Source organism: Alternaria metachromatica (assembly GCF_023757995.1).
Source record: "Alternaria metachromatica strain BMP 0045 chromosome Unknown scaffold_16, whole genome shotgun sequence".
Classification (NCBI taxonomy): Eukaryota; Fungi; Ascomycota; class Dothideomycetes; order Pleosporales; family Pleosporaceae; genus Alternaria; species Alternaria metachromatica.
Window position 1 is genome coordinate 360,671 of NW_026055507.1, and position 15,661 is coordinate 376,331.

Genomic DNA, 15,661 nt, shown 5'->3' on the forward strand with positions numbered 1-15,661 from the left:
AAGTGCGCATGCCGGAGAAGGATCCGGTGTTGGGAGATAGCGATGAGGGGTTGAGGGGGCTGTGGGAGGGTGTGGAGGAGGCTGGTGGTAGGGTGGTGATGGGGTTGAGGGAGTTGGGGTTTGGAGTTTGAGGTGTGATTGAGTGTGGGGTAACGACCGAAACGATCTCCTACAGTTCTTCTCATTTTCACGAGGACAGCTTCCTCCTTCATTCCCGGAGTCTCGATACCAAGTTCATCTCATTGCTGTTTCGCTCTGTCCACGCGCGGTTCTTTGCAGTAGAGCATGAGCGGTGATGCCGAGTCCATCTCCAGCAACGAAATGAGGTACAACTCGTCTACCAATATATTGAAATACACCGTATCCTTGCAACAGGTAGGTCTGAGAAGATGTGGTCGTGAAGTTCTCCGCCGCACGATTATTCCGAGACGGGTCCGACCTCCCCGAAATCGGCGCTAGCCTCCACTCCCGCCCGCGCGCCCTACGAGTGATCCATCAAGGTCCATCCTATATAACAAAAGGCAACGCCCCTAACCCTCACAATTTTGCGATTCTTCGCAGTTGAAACAGCTTTTTCATCAAGCTCACCTCTGGTTAACGCGACGTTGCCAAAGTGACTTGGGTAGGCACGATGCTGCCTCTTCTACGCCCCTTCCAAACACCCAGCCACGAGCCGGCACCTGATTAGCGCAATGCAGCAAGAGGAGGCACACAACACCAAGACAACTTAGGACCCCTCGCAGACCACTCTTGCTTCTAGAAGACGTTCACAAGGAGCGACGCTTTGCCAAAACCACCACCTCGCCGCGTATAACCGCCAAATTGCGACCATAGCCAAGCGACCGGAGTCCCTACCATCATTACCAACGCCAACACCCTCTCATTCAATCATGAGAGGGGTATACCAACACATAGAATCGTGGGAGCGACTGTACGCCCGACCCAGATCACTGGGCATCCAAGCCGCCAAGGCCAAGTGAGTGCCGCATAGCCGGACGCCCTCTGACTGATAGCAATCATTCGGCGTAACCTTACTCCCAGCTGGCTGACCGAGAACCTGTCCATGTAGGCAAGGTACTTCAATGGGAGTATTTGAGCCAGGTGGGCCGTTGTTCATCGGACGCGTGTCGCCAAAAGACACCTGGACGACATAACAATTACTGATGTAGATGCCCAGGTGAGTCTCGATGGTCACGTGTGTGACCACAAACGCACGCCGAGGCCATCGTGCTTAGACACCAAGACGTATCGGACCCCTCGTGGCTGACGGCCAATTCTGGTCCCACTCGTAATCCATAGACGGAGTCCGAGCATTACCCCAGATCTGGATGCGTCGAGCTCTGTCGCGTGCGCAAGCTTTACCGCGCGCCAAGATCAATACACTAGGACCCAAGACCGATTGGACTGACCAGACGATATCTCACCCACCCCCGTGGCTGACGCGCCAGCACAGGTTCAGCGCCATGTCCGAGATACATGCACGCCTGGTACAGAATCGGCAGTGGTGTTGAGCGCTCAGGATGGAGCGAACCAACCAATGTAGAGCTGCTGATCACCCAAGACCCGTTGTACCCGAGTAATAGGGTACGCCCAAGCTAGCTGAGCCTCTGCGCAGGATCTGGGGAAGCCTTGGATGCGAGCGCCACACCACTAGTGCTGTTTGTAGAAGGAAGGTGGGCGATTGCTTGGGCTGGGCACATGCTTGGAGAGATAGGATATGTGGCACGACAGTCAGATTGTAGGACTCTATATACCGGGATCTCACTGCGCAAATCTTACGGTGCGACTTTCACGTTTATCTCCGCAACTCGCCTTTACACGGTCGTGAATTGGCCCCGTCACTCTGTCAGGAGCGACAAACTCCTTTTCTCTCGTTCTCTACCCACTACACCCAGTCGTCAGGATGGCTGCAATCAAGAATATCCTCATGAAGCTCTCGCCAGCGGCGAAGAAGAGCGAAGATGGACGCGACATGTTCTCGAACCGCATTCAGTTCGTCCTCTGCGCCATGGGCGGTGCTGTTGGTCTTGGTAACCTGCTGCGCTTCCCATCGGTCGTGTACAACAACTACGGTCTCCAATTCTTCATCCCCTACTTCATCGCCCTCTTCTTCGTCGCTCTGCCGGTCCTGGTCCTCGAGATCGCACTCGGTAGTGTTTACCGTGGTGGCCCAGTGCTCGCGTGGCACAGCAACAACAAGCGCGCCAAGGGTATTGGTCTAGCGGTCGTCTTCAACGGCGTAGGTGGAATTGACTTGCAATACTAGAAAACATTCGCTGACTTTGCAATCTCATAGTATGTCGTGGTCACCTACTATGTGCCCCTCCTAGCATGGATCATGAAATACTTCTCCCGCAGTTTTCAAAGCCCTCTGCCATGGAAAGGCCAGGATCTCGAGGAGTACTTCGCGAACGTCATCGTTGCTAACACGGCCGCGGCTTCCACGGGTAGTCTCAATCCCGATGGTAGCGTCGCCTCGTACACTCAATACGTCGGAACTGGTATGCTAGGGGAAACCGCAGGATGGGCCATCTTCACATGGTTCGTCACCTGGTTGTGCGTCTTCAGGGGTGTTGGTATGACCGGACGTGTCATCTATGTTACTATGGGTCTTCCGCTCGTACTAATCATCGTTCTCATCGGCCGTGGAGTCTCGCTGCCTAATGCTGGAGAGGGCATTAAGCTTTACTTCGCGACATGGCGCACCAGCGCGCTCGAAAGCCCTCAGATCTGGCAAGCGGCTTTCGGTCAGATCTTCTTCTCTATCGGTGTTGGTTTTGGGTACGTTCAATGATCTATCTCAGAAAGGAAGTATACTGACGTATCTCTAGATACTTCACGTCGTGGGCATCTTACTGCTCTTCGCACTCCAACGCTGTACAAGATGCTCTTATTATTGGTTTCAGCAACTCCGCCGTCGAGATTATCGCAGCTTTCTCCGTCTTCGGTGTTGTCGGTTATCTGGGCATTGATCCCTCCAGCGGCACACAGCTCGGTACTTTTGTGACAGGATTCATCACCTACCCCGAGGCTCTTGCTCAGATGCCAGGCGCACCGTTCTTCTCCGTCGTCTTTTGTGAGTTTTGGAGACTTCTCTCCCAAACGAGAAGACCTTGCTAATCGTTCCTCATAGTCTTCACCCTCTTCCTCCTCGGTCTGACATCCGCCTTCTCCCTCCTCGAAGTTATGACAACACTCATCATGGACACGAACTGGGGCCGCAAACTTCCTCGCTGGGCCGTCTGCACCATTGTCACCGTTGTCTCTGCACTCATCTCCCTCATCTACTGCACCGAGTTCGGACTGCAGGCTCTCGATGCAGTTGACACCTACGTCAACGATGTCGCCCTCTTCTTCACAGTCTGGTGCGAGACCTTCGCCGCAACATCCCTCTACCGCTGCCGCGACGTCGCCCACCAAGTCGGTTGGCCCGGGTACCTCATCTTCACCATCGGTTTCGCCGTCGCCCAGGGTCTTGGCATTCGCGTCGCCTACGGCTCGACTCCAGGAACCGGTGCTGGTGTCGGTTTTGCCTTCTTCATCGTCAGCAGTCTGATCGCGCTCTTCGCCGCCCGAACCCCTGCTATCCCTGGCCCTCGCTTCTTCGGTAACAACAAGTTCCTGAGCCGCTTCTGGTGGGTCGCTTTCTACCCTGGACACCAGCTTACCCGGGACATGAATGTGACTATTGGCGTGGGAAAGAACTGGAACATTCCCTTTTACTGGGCTGTTATCATGAAGGTATGTCATCTCGTATTCCCCCAACTTTCATTGTAGCATTTCGCTAACTTGCCTTTTAGTACATCTCCGGTCCCATTCTCGCCATCGTCCTCTCCTTCGCCTATCCCAAGTTCACACAACAACACATGTTCGACCCCATCATGATCTACGGCTTCAGCATCGTGCACCTCGTGCTGCCCACCATCGTTCTAGGTCTGCTGATGCCATCGTGGTTCAACTGGATTATCCCATCTGAAAAGGTTCTTCTCGGTGACAAGCCAGTTGCGCCTTTGGAGACGATTGACAACACGAACGCCATTATGAGGATAGGCAGTGAGGAGACTGGATCAGCGCCGCCGTACGAGGAGCCGAAGATGATGGAGACGAAGTCGACGAAGGTTTGAGAGGCTTTTGTTGGCACTGGATTGCCCCTGCTTTCTGTTGTAATGATAGAGGGGTTGTAGCTGGTGATTAGACACACTCACTCGTATATTTGTAATTTGAACTAGCAATATACCAATCCACATGTCCACACTTCTTCACGTCCCACATATCCTTTCGCAACAGGCCCCCACTACATATCCTACCGCGGACTAGCCCTAACCAACCACGCCCTAATCCCCTCCGTATGCCTCCTAGGCAGCGCCTCCCACCTCCCCTCATCATACGTCTTATCCATCTCCCTCAGAATCCCCTGCGCCTTCCTCAACTGCAGTCTCTTCGCCCCCGCCCAAGGCGTCTTATCAATAAACGCATCCGCCTCCCCCACCAACTCCATCCGCTTATCCCTCACCTCCTTGCCATCTTCCTTCTCCGCATCGCACAACTTGCACTGACACCTGAACCCCCATGTCCGCTCCAAGAACCCCTGTCTGGTCTCGTAGTCAAGCGACGCGTCGTATGGATGGAAGATCTCCTCGCCGGCTTTGATGGGCTGGGTCGCCCGGATGATGATCATATCGCCTGCGAACTCTTTCGTCGTGTTGGAAAGGCAGGAATGGTTGATATAAGCCGCGTGTCGCCAGAGTCCTGTGCTAGCGTTCCTAGCACTTTCCTCGCCGAATTGGCTTCCAGGCCCGAACCCGTTCCGCGACATGATGTCGTGGACGCGGAAGACGTCGACGATGGCACCGTCTTCGTTGCTGAAGATTTGTGGGCCTTCGCCTTGGTAGTCGCCGAAGAGGTCCATCAGTTTTTCTGTTTGAGAAGGCTGGTTCAGACATTTCTGTACGAGTGCTTTTGCGAGACCGACGGGTGCGACGCGGATTCGGTCGTCGCGCGTGTCGTATGTCATGGCTGTCAATGTGTCTTCTTCGTGGCCCCAGACTACGCAGAAGGCTTTTTCACACATTACTATGTCGCCGGTGGCGAGGTCGCGTGTTGCGTATAGGCCGCGGCCTTTTCCGGGACTGTCTTTGATGAGCGTGTTTTTGGTGAAGTTTCCGGCGTCGACTCGGGAGCGGGCTTTGGAGAGGTTGGTGCGGATTTTCATGAGGTCGTAGCCTCCTGTTTCTTCTTCGCGGAGGCGTGCTTCGATTTTTTTGAGCGAAAGTTTGGCATCTTTGTCGTCGGGAGTGAGCTTTTGTTGCTCGAGGAAGAAGCCTTTCGCTTCTTCCCAGTGGCTTTGGGCGTAGGCGGCTGAACCGGCGCGGTAGTATGCTTTGCTGTCTAGTTCTTTGGACTTTTGGTCTTCGCGTCCGGTTAGTGAGGCGCGGGCGTCTGTCTTTACTTCATCCAGTCGGCCTAGTAGCAGGTTCACGTATGCGCGATTCCGGGAGATGTCGCGGGCTAGATCGGGGTTCGATTCTGCTAAGATGTCTTGCTTTGCGATCGCTAGACCTGCTGTGTACTTCTCATGGGCCAATGGGAGATCCTGCTTTTTGAGCGCGTTGTTCCCTTGAGTTTTGAACCTTGTAGCTGCCTTTTCTGCTGCTGCTGCATCCTCGAAGCTCTTGGGGCCTTCTTCATGGCAAATGACCAGGTCTGAGGGATGGTCGATGCGTAGTGTAGGCTCGCCCTGTTCAGTGAGGGTGAAGTACGGCTCCTTGATGATGAAAAGTTTGGTCGACTCCAGTACATCCTCGCTATACCGCGATTTATGCAGCAATATCTCGAGACGCTCTGCATCGTTTCCATCTTCATTCTGAACCATAGTCCATGACCTCGCTACGAGTGTGACTACAGGGCTTTCGCGCTTGACTACCAGTTTGCGGCCACGGTGATGCGTCTCCATCTTGAGGTCTGACATCTTCATCGGTTCCAAATCTGACAGTGGGGTCGTGCATGGCGGATACGGCCGGCCTACTCCGATGACTGGAATCGTTGTCGATGTCTTCCCTTGGGTTTGCAGCATATCGGGATCTGGCGCACCTCCCATATCTGCCATCAAGGCTGCACCGGTGGCCGCTTGGTGAGCAGCCAACTTGTCTCTTGGAGCCTTTGCATTGCCGCTCTGCTCTTCGCACTTTTTTAACCGGTCTTTGATGGTGTTCTGGATGCGTTCCGCCTCTTTCTCTGTGAGGTAGATTGTGTTATCTTCTCGTTGACTATTCGCCATCTTTCCGACCTGTGCCGTCGAGCCCCGACCGGCTTCTGCAGATTGGTTACACAGCGGTGCTGGGGTCCTTCTTCGCCCACCAGAATTTCGACCGTTTCCGGATGACTTCGCTGACAGTCCTAGCCGTCAAGAACTGCGCAACGAGCTGGCGAAAAAACCCAAAAGAGGAGATGAGACGAAAATGCGCGACGGGGCACCCTGAATCTGAGATAACAGAATTTATTTCTGGTTGAGTCAAATTCTCTTTCACTTGAAGTTTGACACCACACGCGCAGGCGCATTCGGAGGGGTCGAAGCTAACTGAAATTTGTTATCGATAAATGCGGGGCTAGTCGCGACACCTTGGAAAGCGGAACTTGAAGCCGCCCTTGAAGTTTACCAACGCCGAACAATAACCGTGCCAAAGAAAGACCATCATAACCTACTTCCACACACTCGAACTTTCTGCACCCGCCTCTTTCCCCTTTTGATAAGTCTCACTCAGACTGTTGTATAGACTCTTGACCCTGTCGATCTCACCGAGTAGCCGCTTCCTCTCGTTCTCACCTTCAATCTCCCCAACGACATCGGCAAAGCTCTTCGCAGTAAAGAACTTGTTCTTGCGGTTATAAAGCTGCCTGCTTTGTACCTGCTCTTCAGAATCGCCCTGTCCTTGTACCCGAAACACCTCTTGCAGGATGTCGATATCGTATGGTATTCCGAAGAGATCCCTACTATCCTCGTACGTGAACAGATAATAGAACTCGTTGAAACCAGCCCATGTGATGCCGCTCAGACACAGCGAACATGGCTCATGGGTAGCGAGGAAGATGCAGTCTTTGGCTGGATGCGGCCGCGTTGATGGGTCAGGAAAGTCGACTGTGCAGAATTGTTGGATGCAGTTGATTTCGCCGTGCAAGAGGGGTGAGATGCGTTCGTTGTTCGTAGCGAGAGTGTATGGTGTGAGGTCTTTGCGAGCGATAATGGCAGCCCCGAAGAGTTTAGAACCGCTCGAGACGCCTTTCTGCGTCAGAGGTATGATGCTCTTTTCGATGATAGATAGCAGGCTTGAGACGAGGTCCTCGGGCGGCGATATTGCTGAAGTTGTGTGGGAAGACATCTCGTGAACGCTGAGTCGAATGAACGAAGATCGAGTTCATAAAGTTCGCGAAGTCAGCCTTTGGGTTATATGGCTGTCAATTTAGACTGCAGGTCATGCATCCGCTTATCGTTCAATAAGTCCCTTGATGGCGTTACTCTCGATCTACATGTCGGGGGCTACCGGTGGCGCACGACGCGGGGCTTCCCGATAGACCTACAGTGGGGCGCTGCCGTCCGCAGGCGTAGACTCATGGCTCTTTTCATTTGTGGTTCTACACGGTCTCTTCGTACGAAGGCTCGCACCAGAAATTGTGATTGCGCGCAATGAACATGCTGCACAAGGCCCGTGGTTAATCGATCACAAGTGCGTTCACACTCGATGTGCAGCTCTTTTGGTCAACGAATCTGAATCACCTCTGGCTGCAATCCACCCGACAGTAGATCATCGAGTGGGTGAGGAATGCCTTCCATCTTCTTCCTGTTCACAGCTGCCATGTATGGGCCGCCAACGATACGATAAAAGTCATCCTGTGGACGCAAGATCATAGGACAATCGGTGTTCCACAATAGGGCGACATGATCCCCAGGCTGAGCGGCGGCCGGACACGATCCAACGTAGCCCTGCTGAGTGACAAAGAACCTTTCCAGAAGGGGACGGTCGAGTTGGTCTCGGTCTAGTAGGAATGGGTCTTGTTCAATTGCAGTTTCGCTCTTCTCCACCAGCAGCTGCGCCATGGATCTTAATATGGCATGCTCTCCGTGCTTTGTATATCTCGCTGTCGCCTCTGGAGATCTTTTGCTCGGGTCTTGATTAGCTGCATAGAAAAAGCTTACGTGGTTTTCGGAAGTCAAGCAGTAGGTAGCAGCTTCGCAGAAGTCTTCCATGACGGCCTTGTATTCGTTGGTCGCTTCTTTAGGCCTGATATGCTCTTCCCAGAAGGTTTCCATAATGGGCTCCGGGAATATGAACTGCATGGAGTACATGATGTCGGAGAGAGCGATAATTCTGTCTAAATTGGCGCTCAACACGTTAAGAGTGTCAATAGCGAGCGGATCAAAATCTGACCGCAGTGCAGACAATCCCTCAGGAACGGATTCTGTGAACGATATGCTATTCCCTGCGATGAGACCGTCCATTTTACAAAGTTTACGCAGAGCGTAACAGAGCGGGAAGATGTTGTAAAGAGCCAGATCCCAACGTGGTGACCAGGACGGTACGTCGCCTGGCTTCCACTGTCCCAGCTGTTCCCCATGTTGGATTGCTAAGAAGATGTCTTCCGTCATGTCTCGCTGCAAGGCTCTGATAGCAAATTGCCGATAGACATGCTCCATGGGTAAAGTGTAGTCCGGTATGGTAGCTTTAAGGAGCGATTGTCCAGCTGGATCTGTTGCTGCCCAACGGTCATCACCGCATTCTAGTCCCAAGATCGCAAAGATCCGATCGCGACTGTCTGAGCATCCAAATGCTCTGGCCGTGCGGATCGTTCCCATAAAAGTCGTCGCGTAGCATCGCTGGTCCTTGATTGCAGACAATCGGGATATGGGTTCGAGTATCCGATAACTGTATGGCCTGTAGGGCCACGTCGCGTCTGACTTTTGAAGGTTGCTGACAGCCAGGTTGATATAAGTCCATTGTAATTCTTCCGCGCCCCACATGAACAGCAAATCCTTTGCGAGAGCAGACTCCTGTATGATCCAAACACGGCACCACCAGGGAATCTGACACAAGTTGTGGAAGGAGTGCCATTTCTCCGGGAATCTGTCCTTGAACAAATCGATTCTTGTCAATACAGCCTCAAGCTCTTTAGAATCCATATGTCGCTGGCCCAGCGCTACACAAATATCGAACGCGTCACGGGCGAAGCCATGTTCATCAGGGCCTAGCCATACCAGGACTCGATGCGCATTACGGAAGACACGTTGCATAAGCTGCACTTGATGCGACTTCTCGACATCGTCAGCCTGATTGATACATAGTCCGTCGATCCATACTGTCCGACGCCGATTCGGTAACCGAACTCGTAAGAGAGCCCCGTGCAGACTGCGAGTTACTGGAGTGACCATGGAATCGCAATTGACCGAACATGACAAATCCGAGTCACCCCAAACGTACGAAATGGCCTCATACTCCGGATCGTTGTTGAGGTCGCAATGTTCCAGGCTGCACGTGAGAGGATCTGTTTCGGAAGCAGGATGAACGTGCAAAACCCGAATTGATGTTGGCGAAGCTAGCTGCTTGTACATGGCGTAGGAGGATTGCTGAGTTATCGTATGGATGAGCGTGCACTGGACAGTCTTCTGGGAGCTGAGAGTCTTGTAGGAAGGCAACAGCGTCTGCACAAAGATGACAGCTGCAGAATAGATGATAGGCCAATGATACGCCTAACAGACCTCTGCCTTGCATGCCTAGGTGCAGAGGGCTGGTCAGAGGCTATTGGGTCTAGGGCGGAGAGGCGCATGGTCATGGGGACAAAAGTTCAGCCCCAGCGGCCCAGAAGTTATGAGGCGCATGTTAGGTTCGAGCTGCATGGGGAAAAGTAGTTGGAGATGGAATGCAAGTAGCTGCCAGAATGCAGACGAGATGCCCAAGTGCTCAGGTGGGCCCACTAGCGGATCACGTGTGGAGACGCGGAACGCGCTCGACGCGTCGTGCTTCCTGACATGCTTCACCACCTCAGTCATGACAACGAGCCTAGACGACACCCATGCGCAAATGGAAGAGAATTTGTATGTTTACATGGAAGTTTGATTAATTACTCGATCATCGCTACAGCACCCTCATAAATCGACAAACTCACCCTTCAGCAGCGGATCGTCGCGCACCTGCTGCAAGTAGCTCTCCACCTTGGCCGTCAACGCAGGCACATCGAATCCGAAATACTTATAAGCAGCTTTGCCCGGCAAACTGTGACCGAAGCGCTTCATGCAGCAAGCCGCGTCAGCATACCTCTCCCACCCATTGGGCGCGAACGGCTCGATGACGACAGCCGGAATGCCTTGATGCCTTCGCAGCGTGTCCCGCTTGTATTGTGTGGGTTGCGCATCAAACAATCGCTGACATGGGAAGCTTACGACACGCGCCTTGATGTTCTTCGTCTTTAGCACTTTCGCGGTATCAATAGCATGATGCAGCTCTGCACCGACACCGATAAGCGTCACGTCCGCATCCTCGACCTCTTCGATCACGTATGCGCCCTTCGCAACCAAGTCCCGATTCGTTTGCGGTAGTTGAGGAAGAGTATGCCGAGACGTCGAGATGATGCTCGGTGTATTCTTCGCCTCGATCGCTGTGATCCACGCGCCTGCCGTCTCCTCGCTATCGGCCGGTCGAATGTACAATATATTGGGCATAGCGCGGTAGAGGTTGGCGAGCTCGATCGGCTGATGGGTTGGGCCATCTTCGCCCATACCGATACTGTCGTGTGTGGCGGCATGAATGACCTGAAGGCGTTGCAGCGCACCCATGCGAACGGCTGGGGCTGCGTAGAGGTAGAACATGAAGAAAGAAGATGTAACGGGGATAAATGTGTTTGGTGCGTATGCTGCCAAACCGTTGGAGATGGCGGCCATGGCATGCTCTCGCACACCATAGTGGATATAGCGTCCGCTGTAGTTGCCGACAATACCACATGTGGTCTTTAGGTCGGGCTAGGTGGAGTTAGCGACCGCTCTTCAACCGAATGAGCCAAGCTTACATTTTGGAAGTCGACCTTGCCCTTCCAGTTCATGTTGACTGAAGGCGTCAGATCAGCGGTGCCGACCATGAAGTTGTTAATCTTCTCCGCAATCGTGTTGAAGACAAGTCCTGACGCTTTCCTTGTTGCTGTAGGCGCCTCCGGAAACGAGCTTGGGACTAAATCCTTCCAGTTGTCTGTCAGACGACCTTCGACCCGGCGCCTGAACTCAGCACCCTCCTCTGGGTACTTGTTCTCATACTCTTCTACTTTCTTCTCCCACGATTTCACAAGCTCCTCGCCCCTCGCGGGAATGTCTTCGAAGAATTTCCGCACCTGATCGCTGACGACGAAATGTTCCTCAGGGTTAAAGCCGTACGCTTTCTTCATGTTAGCTACATCAGCTGCTCCGAATGCCATGCCATGGGCAGTGGCATCGCCTGCGACAGCACTACCGAGACCAATGACTGTCCGGACGTTGATGAACGTGGGCTTCTCGGTGGATGATCGCGCTTTGTTTAGGGCTTCGACGAGGCCCTCGATGTCAAAGCACCCATCCTCAATGTCGATGATATCCCAACCGCATGCTGCCATCTTGGCGTTGACGTCCTCGGTGTTGGTAAGGTCCACAGAACCGTCGCAGGTAACTTGGTTGTTATCGTAGATGATCGTAAGGTTGTTGAGCTTCAGATGGCCAGCGAAAGAGATTGCTTCCAGAGCCACACCTTCCTGCAGGCACGCGTCTCCGATCATGCACCATGTGTGATTTGAAACCACGTCGAAGTCTGGTTTATTGTAGGTTGCCTGGAGGTTCTTCGTCGCCATCGCCAGTCCGACCGCATTGGCTACACCCTGTCCTAATGGGCCAGTCGTCACCTCGATACCTTCATGTTCGATCTCGGGATGTCCTGGGCATAGCGCATCGGTGCGCTCTGAGTGGTATGACTTCAATTGGTCGAAATTCATGGCTTTGTAGCCTGTGAGGTGGAGAAATGTGTATTGGAAAAGACAAGTGTGACCATTTGACAGGACGAATCGATCGCGATTAAAGTAGTCAGGCGTGTGCGGTGCGTATCGCATGACATACTTCCACAAAGCCACGCCAATCGCCGCCATACCGATAGCTCCTCTGTCGTTTCGTTAGTTCCGCTCTTACAAGATGTGGTTGTGGATCTTACCCGGGATGCCCGCCATTGAATTGCTGGCATAGATCCGCGATGAGCAACCTAAATGTCTTCAAGACATGATCTTGCTCTTTTGATAACTTCTGGACAGACGACTGTTCTAGCTTCGCCTCTTTCTTCAGTCCATCTACGACATTCTTGCCGTAGCCGGTCGAGCCGCTAACCTGGGGTGAATCTTGCGATGTGTGCATTTTGAGGTTATGTGCCAGGTCTGCGATGTACAAACTTCACAACACGAGCATTGGTGGGTTGACGAGTCCTACAACATTCAGAGGCGCATCATACATAAGTACACCTTGTGCTGCTCTGAAAACTAATCTTCGACGCATATCCAGAACATTTGGCCGGGCATGCCACATCCGGTAATCCGACGCGTCGCTATTGCGGAGACAAGCTCGGTGTCTTCAATTCCTATTGGATGACAATGCTATGGGCTAGTCGAACGCGGTAACCATAGCCACCAACACACTACGTCGTCAATGCTCGTTGGAAACTTCCCCGCATTTTGCCACGACGACTGCGCTTTCCGGTCCCCAGGTTGAGGATGGGATTTCCTGTTCGGCAAGAATGGAAATCTGGCGCGCTGAACATGTGGGGCTACTTGATACACCTCTACCCGTTTCCCCCAAGTTGACAACAGGCGCTCTTACTGGTAGTGATCGATCTTTACACCGCGACAAGTAAACATGGCCCCAGCACTGGTAGATACGTCTTCCGCTTCCGAAGCACATGCGACACCGAAAGCTACTATCAAGACACCACTGCCAAATCCCTCGCTGCAAGTCACTGCAGACCACAACTTGAAGCTACAAGAAGCGCCTGTGTATGCGCCAGCAAAAGGAGAAGTACTATTGCATATCAAGGCTACTGGTGTTTGTGGGTAAGACGCTTCAAATCGTGGGCATGTCCGAAGCTGATGACGGTGTGTCAGATCTGACATCCATTTCTGGAAAGCTGGGAGGATAGGCTCACTCGTCGTCGAAGGAGACTGTATTCTCGGCCATGAAGCAGCCGGCATAGTCCTACAATGCGGCGAGGGCGTTACGACTTTAAAGCCGGGTAGATGCACCTCTCCGAGTTCAAGATCACGACTAACATGTATCTTAGGCGATCGGGTAGCAGTCGAACCAGGCGTCCCATGCGGCACATGCTTCCTCTGTATGGACGGCCGCTACAACCTCTGTGAAGACGTCCAATTCGCCGGCGTCTATCCATACCACGGCACTATCCAACGCTACAAAACGCATCCCGCGAAATGGTGTCACAAACTTCCTTCTAGCGTATCCTACGCCGAAGGCGCACTTCTTGAACCGCTTTCCGTCGTCATGCACGGTATCAAGTCCGCCGGCCTGTCTCTCGGACGCGGTGCAGTAATCTGCGGCGCAGGACCCATTGGTCTCATCGCGCTTGCTGCAGCGAGGGCAAGCGGAGCGCATCCACTCGTCATCACGGATCTCGAACCTAAGCGACTGGCATTTGCAAAGCAATTCGTACCAACGGCCTTGACATACCAGGTCGACCGCAATCTAGATGCCCGAGGCAATGCGAAGAAGATTAGAGAGTTGTTCGATTTCGAGAATGTGGGTGAGTACGGTGCACCGGAGACTGTGCTGGAGTGTACGGGTGTGGAGAGTAGTGTTGTTACAGCTGCGTATACGGCGAGGAGAGGGGGCACGGTCATGGTCATTGGGGTTGGGAGAGAGATTATGAATAATCTGCCGTTCATGCATTTGAGTCTTGCTGAGGTAGGCTTACGTTGGTGAGCATATTTGAGACTGTGTTTGCTAATATTGCTGTAGATTGATCTCAAGTTCATCAATCGCTATCGCGATACATGGCCTTCTGGCCTTCAGTGTTTGGCGGGTGGTATTCTTGATCTCAAGCCACTTGTTAGCCATACGTTCCCGTTGGAGAAGGCGCTTGATGCATTGCATACGTGTGGGGATCTGAGCAATGGCAGTATCAAGGTGCAGATTATTGACGAGGTAGATGATGTGTTGTAGAATGTTTAGCTCGGCTAATCAATGACGGAAACTTTCGATCTGAAAGCAGGCTTGTTGATGCTAGCAATTGCCTCCGATGGGATAGATGGCTCCTTCCCCGCGCGCCCAACATGCAGCTTGATTATGCTTGGTGTGTCTTTGATTCTATCAGCCCGAGATGGCTGGTCGGACGTATGAAGAATTGGATGAGATGTTTGTCAGTCGAGTCACGGCGAGGATATTTGGAACGTACAGTACGGATGCGCAAGCTATGGGTCAGGCGATGGGGAAAGAGGAAGACGCATAGATTGCTGAGGTAAAATGACAAAGCAGCAAATCGCGATGCTGCTTGAACAGCAAGCTCAATACCTATATAGAGGAGACGACATATCCCGCCAGACTTACTTCCCGACCGACTGTACTTGACTCTTCGCATACATAGGCGATCAGACACACCTGAAGACATGCCATTTGACTGTACAGGTCTAGCTGATCTATTGACGCGCTTCACACCAGTCCAGGACAGCGTGTTGCGCCATCTCGACATCGGGGATATCATCGCACTCTCACGCGCCGCAAAGGCGTTTAGTGATTATGTGCGCCTGGTCGAGCGAACGCAGTTTAATATCAACGAAAAGCTGAAGGTGTTTGTGAAAAGTCCGATCGCGTTTCGCTCGCTGCAGGCGAAGCACAACATTCTTATCAGCGGATCTTTTGCGTTCAGCTTCATGTTGAGAAGGCCACTAAACTTCAGGCTGTATGGTGTGCCTACGCGTATGCTGGACATGCTCTTAGTTGAAAGAGGCCCGCATGCCGAGGCTCTGAGATCGTTTCTTGAAGATGAGGGTTACAGCCTCAAGGCGAACTCCATCTCTAACGTATGTCCTTTTTTTGTAGTTTCGACGGGCTTTTGCAGTCACGGAAGTAGCTGACCGCAGGCCTAGCACCCTTTCATGGAACGCGATACCGCCGAGGGCTGTCGAACCGTCTACATTCGAGAGACGAAACATACTCCTTTGCTCGAAATATCGTGGTTCGACTTGACTTGCGACGTCAATTTCATTACCTGGAACAAAGCATACTCTTTGTTTCCATACCACACTTTCATTCTGAAGCAAGCTTACCTACTTGCGGACCTCCAGCGCTGGGCACATCTTCCACAGGCTCTGGCCAGATGGACGAATGCTGGGATCGACATCGCCCCTTGTAGTCTTCCGGATGCGCTTCTCCCACACGCGAAGACTGTCTCTACGTCTACATTGCTAGGAAACCGCTTGGTCGGTGATAAAAGATCCTGGGTAGTATCGCTAAACACTGACCTCGTCGAGCCGTCGCCCTTCCCCGACCTTCTCATCGACTATGCTGGCTTCGAGGTGACTATTTCATTGAAGGACGAAGCCGAGACTCTGCTAGATCCCTTATCTCCTCCGTTCAACCATTACACCATTGAGATGACGGTCGTCG

The 15,661-nt window shown here is 52.8% G+C and overlaps 5 protein-coding genes across 5 annotated transcripts; 2 read left to right on the plus strand and 3 right to left on the minus strand.

Annotated features, from left to right (window-relative positions):
* Window positions 1-1,903: 1,903 nt before the first annotated feature.
* On the plus strand, window positions 1,904-4,124 carry J4E83_006894 (uncharacterized protein; the record flags this gene model as incomplete). The annotated part of the gene is made up of 5 exons (XM_049333803.1): window positions 1,904-2,239; window positions 2,297-2,781; window positions 2,832-3,076; window positions 3,134-3,741; window positions 3,801-4,124. The coding sequence occupies 5 exons, from the start codon at window positions 1,904-1,906 to the stop codon at window positions 4,122-4,124; spliced, it is 1,998 nt and encodes a 665-aa protein (XP_049187059.1).
* A 179-nt stretch (window positions 4,125-4,303) lies between these two features.
* Window positions 4,304-6,277, minus strand: J4E83_006895 (uncharacterized protein; the record flags this gene model as incomplete). The annotated part of the gene is made up of 1 exon (XM_049333804.1): window positions 4,304-6,277. The coding sequence occupies one exon, from the start codon at window positions 6,275-6,277 to the stop codon at window positions 4,304-4,306; it is 1,974 nt and encodes a 657-aa protein (XP_049187060.1).
* Window positions 6,278-6,698: 421 nt separating this feature from the next.
* Window positions 6,699-7,376, minus strand: J4E83_006896 (uncharacterized protein; the record flags this gene model as incomplete). The annotated part of the gene is made up of 1 exon (XM_049333805.1): window positions 6,699-7,376. One exon carries the CDS (start codon window positions 7,374-7,376, stop codon window positions 6,699-6,701), a length of 678 nt encoding a protein of 225 aa, XP_049187061.1.
* A 2,759-nt stretch (window positions 7,377-10,135) lies between these two features.
* J4E83_006897 (uncharacterized protein) lies at window positions 10,136-12,406 on the minus strand (the record flags this gene model as incomplete). The annotated part of the gene is made up of 3 exons (XM_049333806.1): window positions 10,136-11,005; window positions 11,053-12,160; window positions 12,210-12,406. 3 exons carry the CDS (start codon window positions 12,404-12,406, stop codon window positions 10,136-10,138), a joined length of 2,175 nt encoding a protein of 724 aa, XP_049187062.1.
* Window positions 12,407-12,901: 495 nt separating this feature from the next.
* J4E83_006898 (uncharacterized protein) lies at window positions 12,902-14,218 on the plus strand (the record flags this gene model as incomplete). The annotated part of the gene is made up of 4 exons (XM_049333807.1): window positions 12,902-13,095; window positions 13,147-13,274; window positions 13,323-13,960; window positions 14,015-14,218. 4 exons carry the CDS (start codon window positions 12,902-12,904, stop codon window positions 14,216-14,218), a joined length of 1,164 nt encoding a protein of 387 aa, XP_049187063.1.
* Window positions 14,219-15,661: the final 1,443 nt, after the last annotated feature.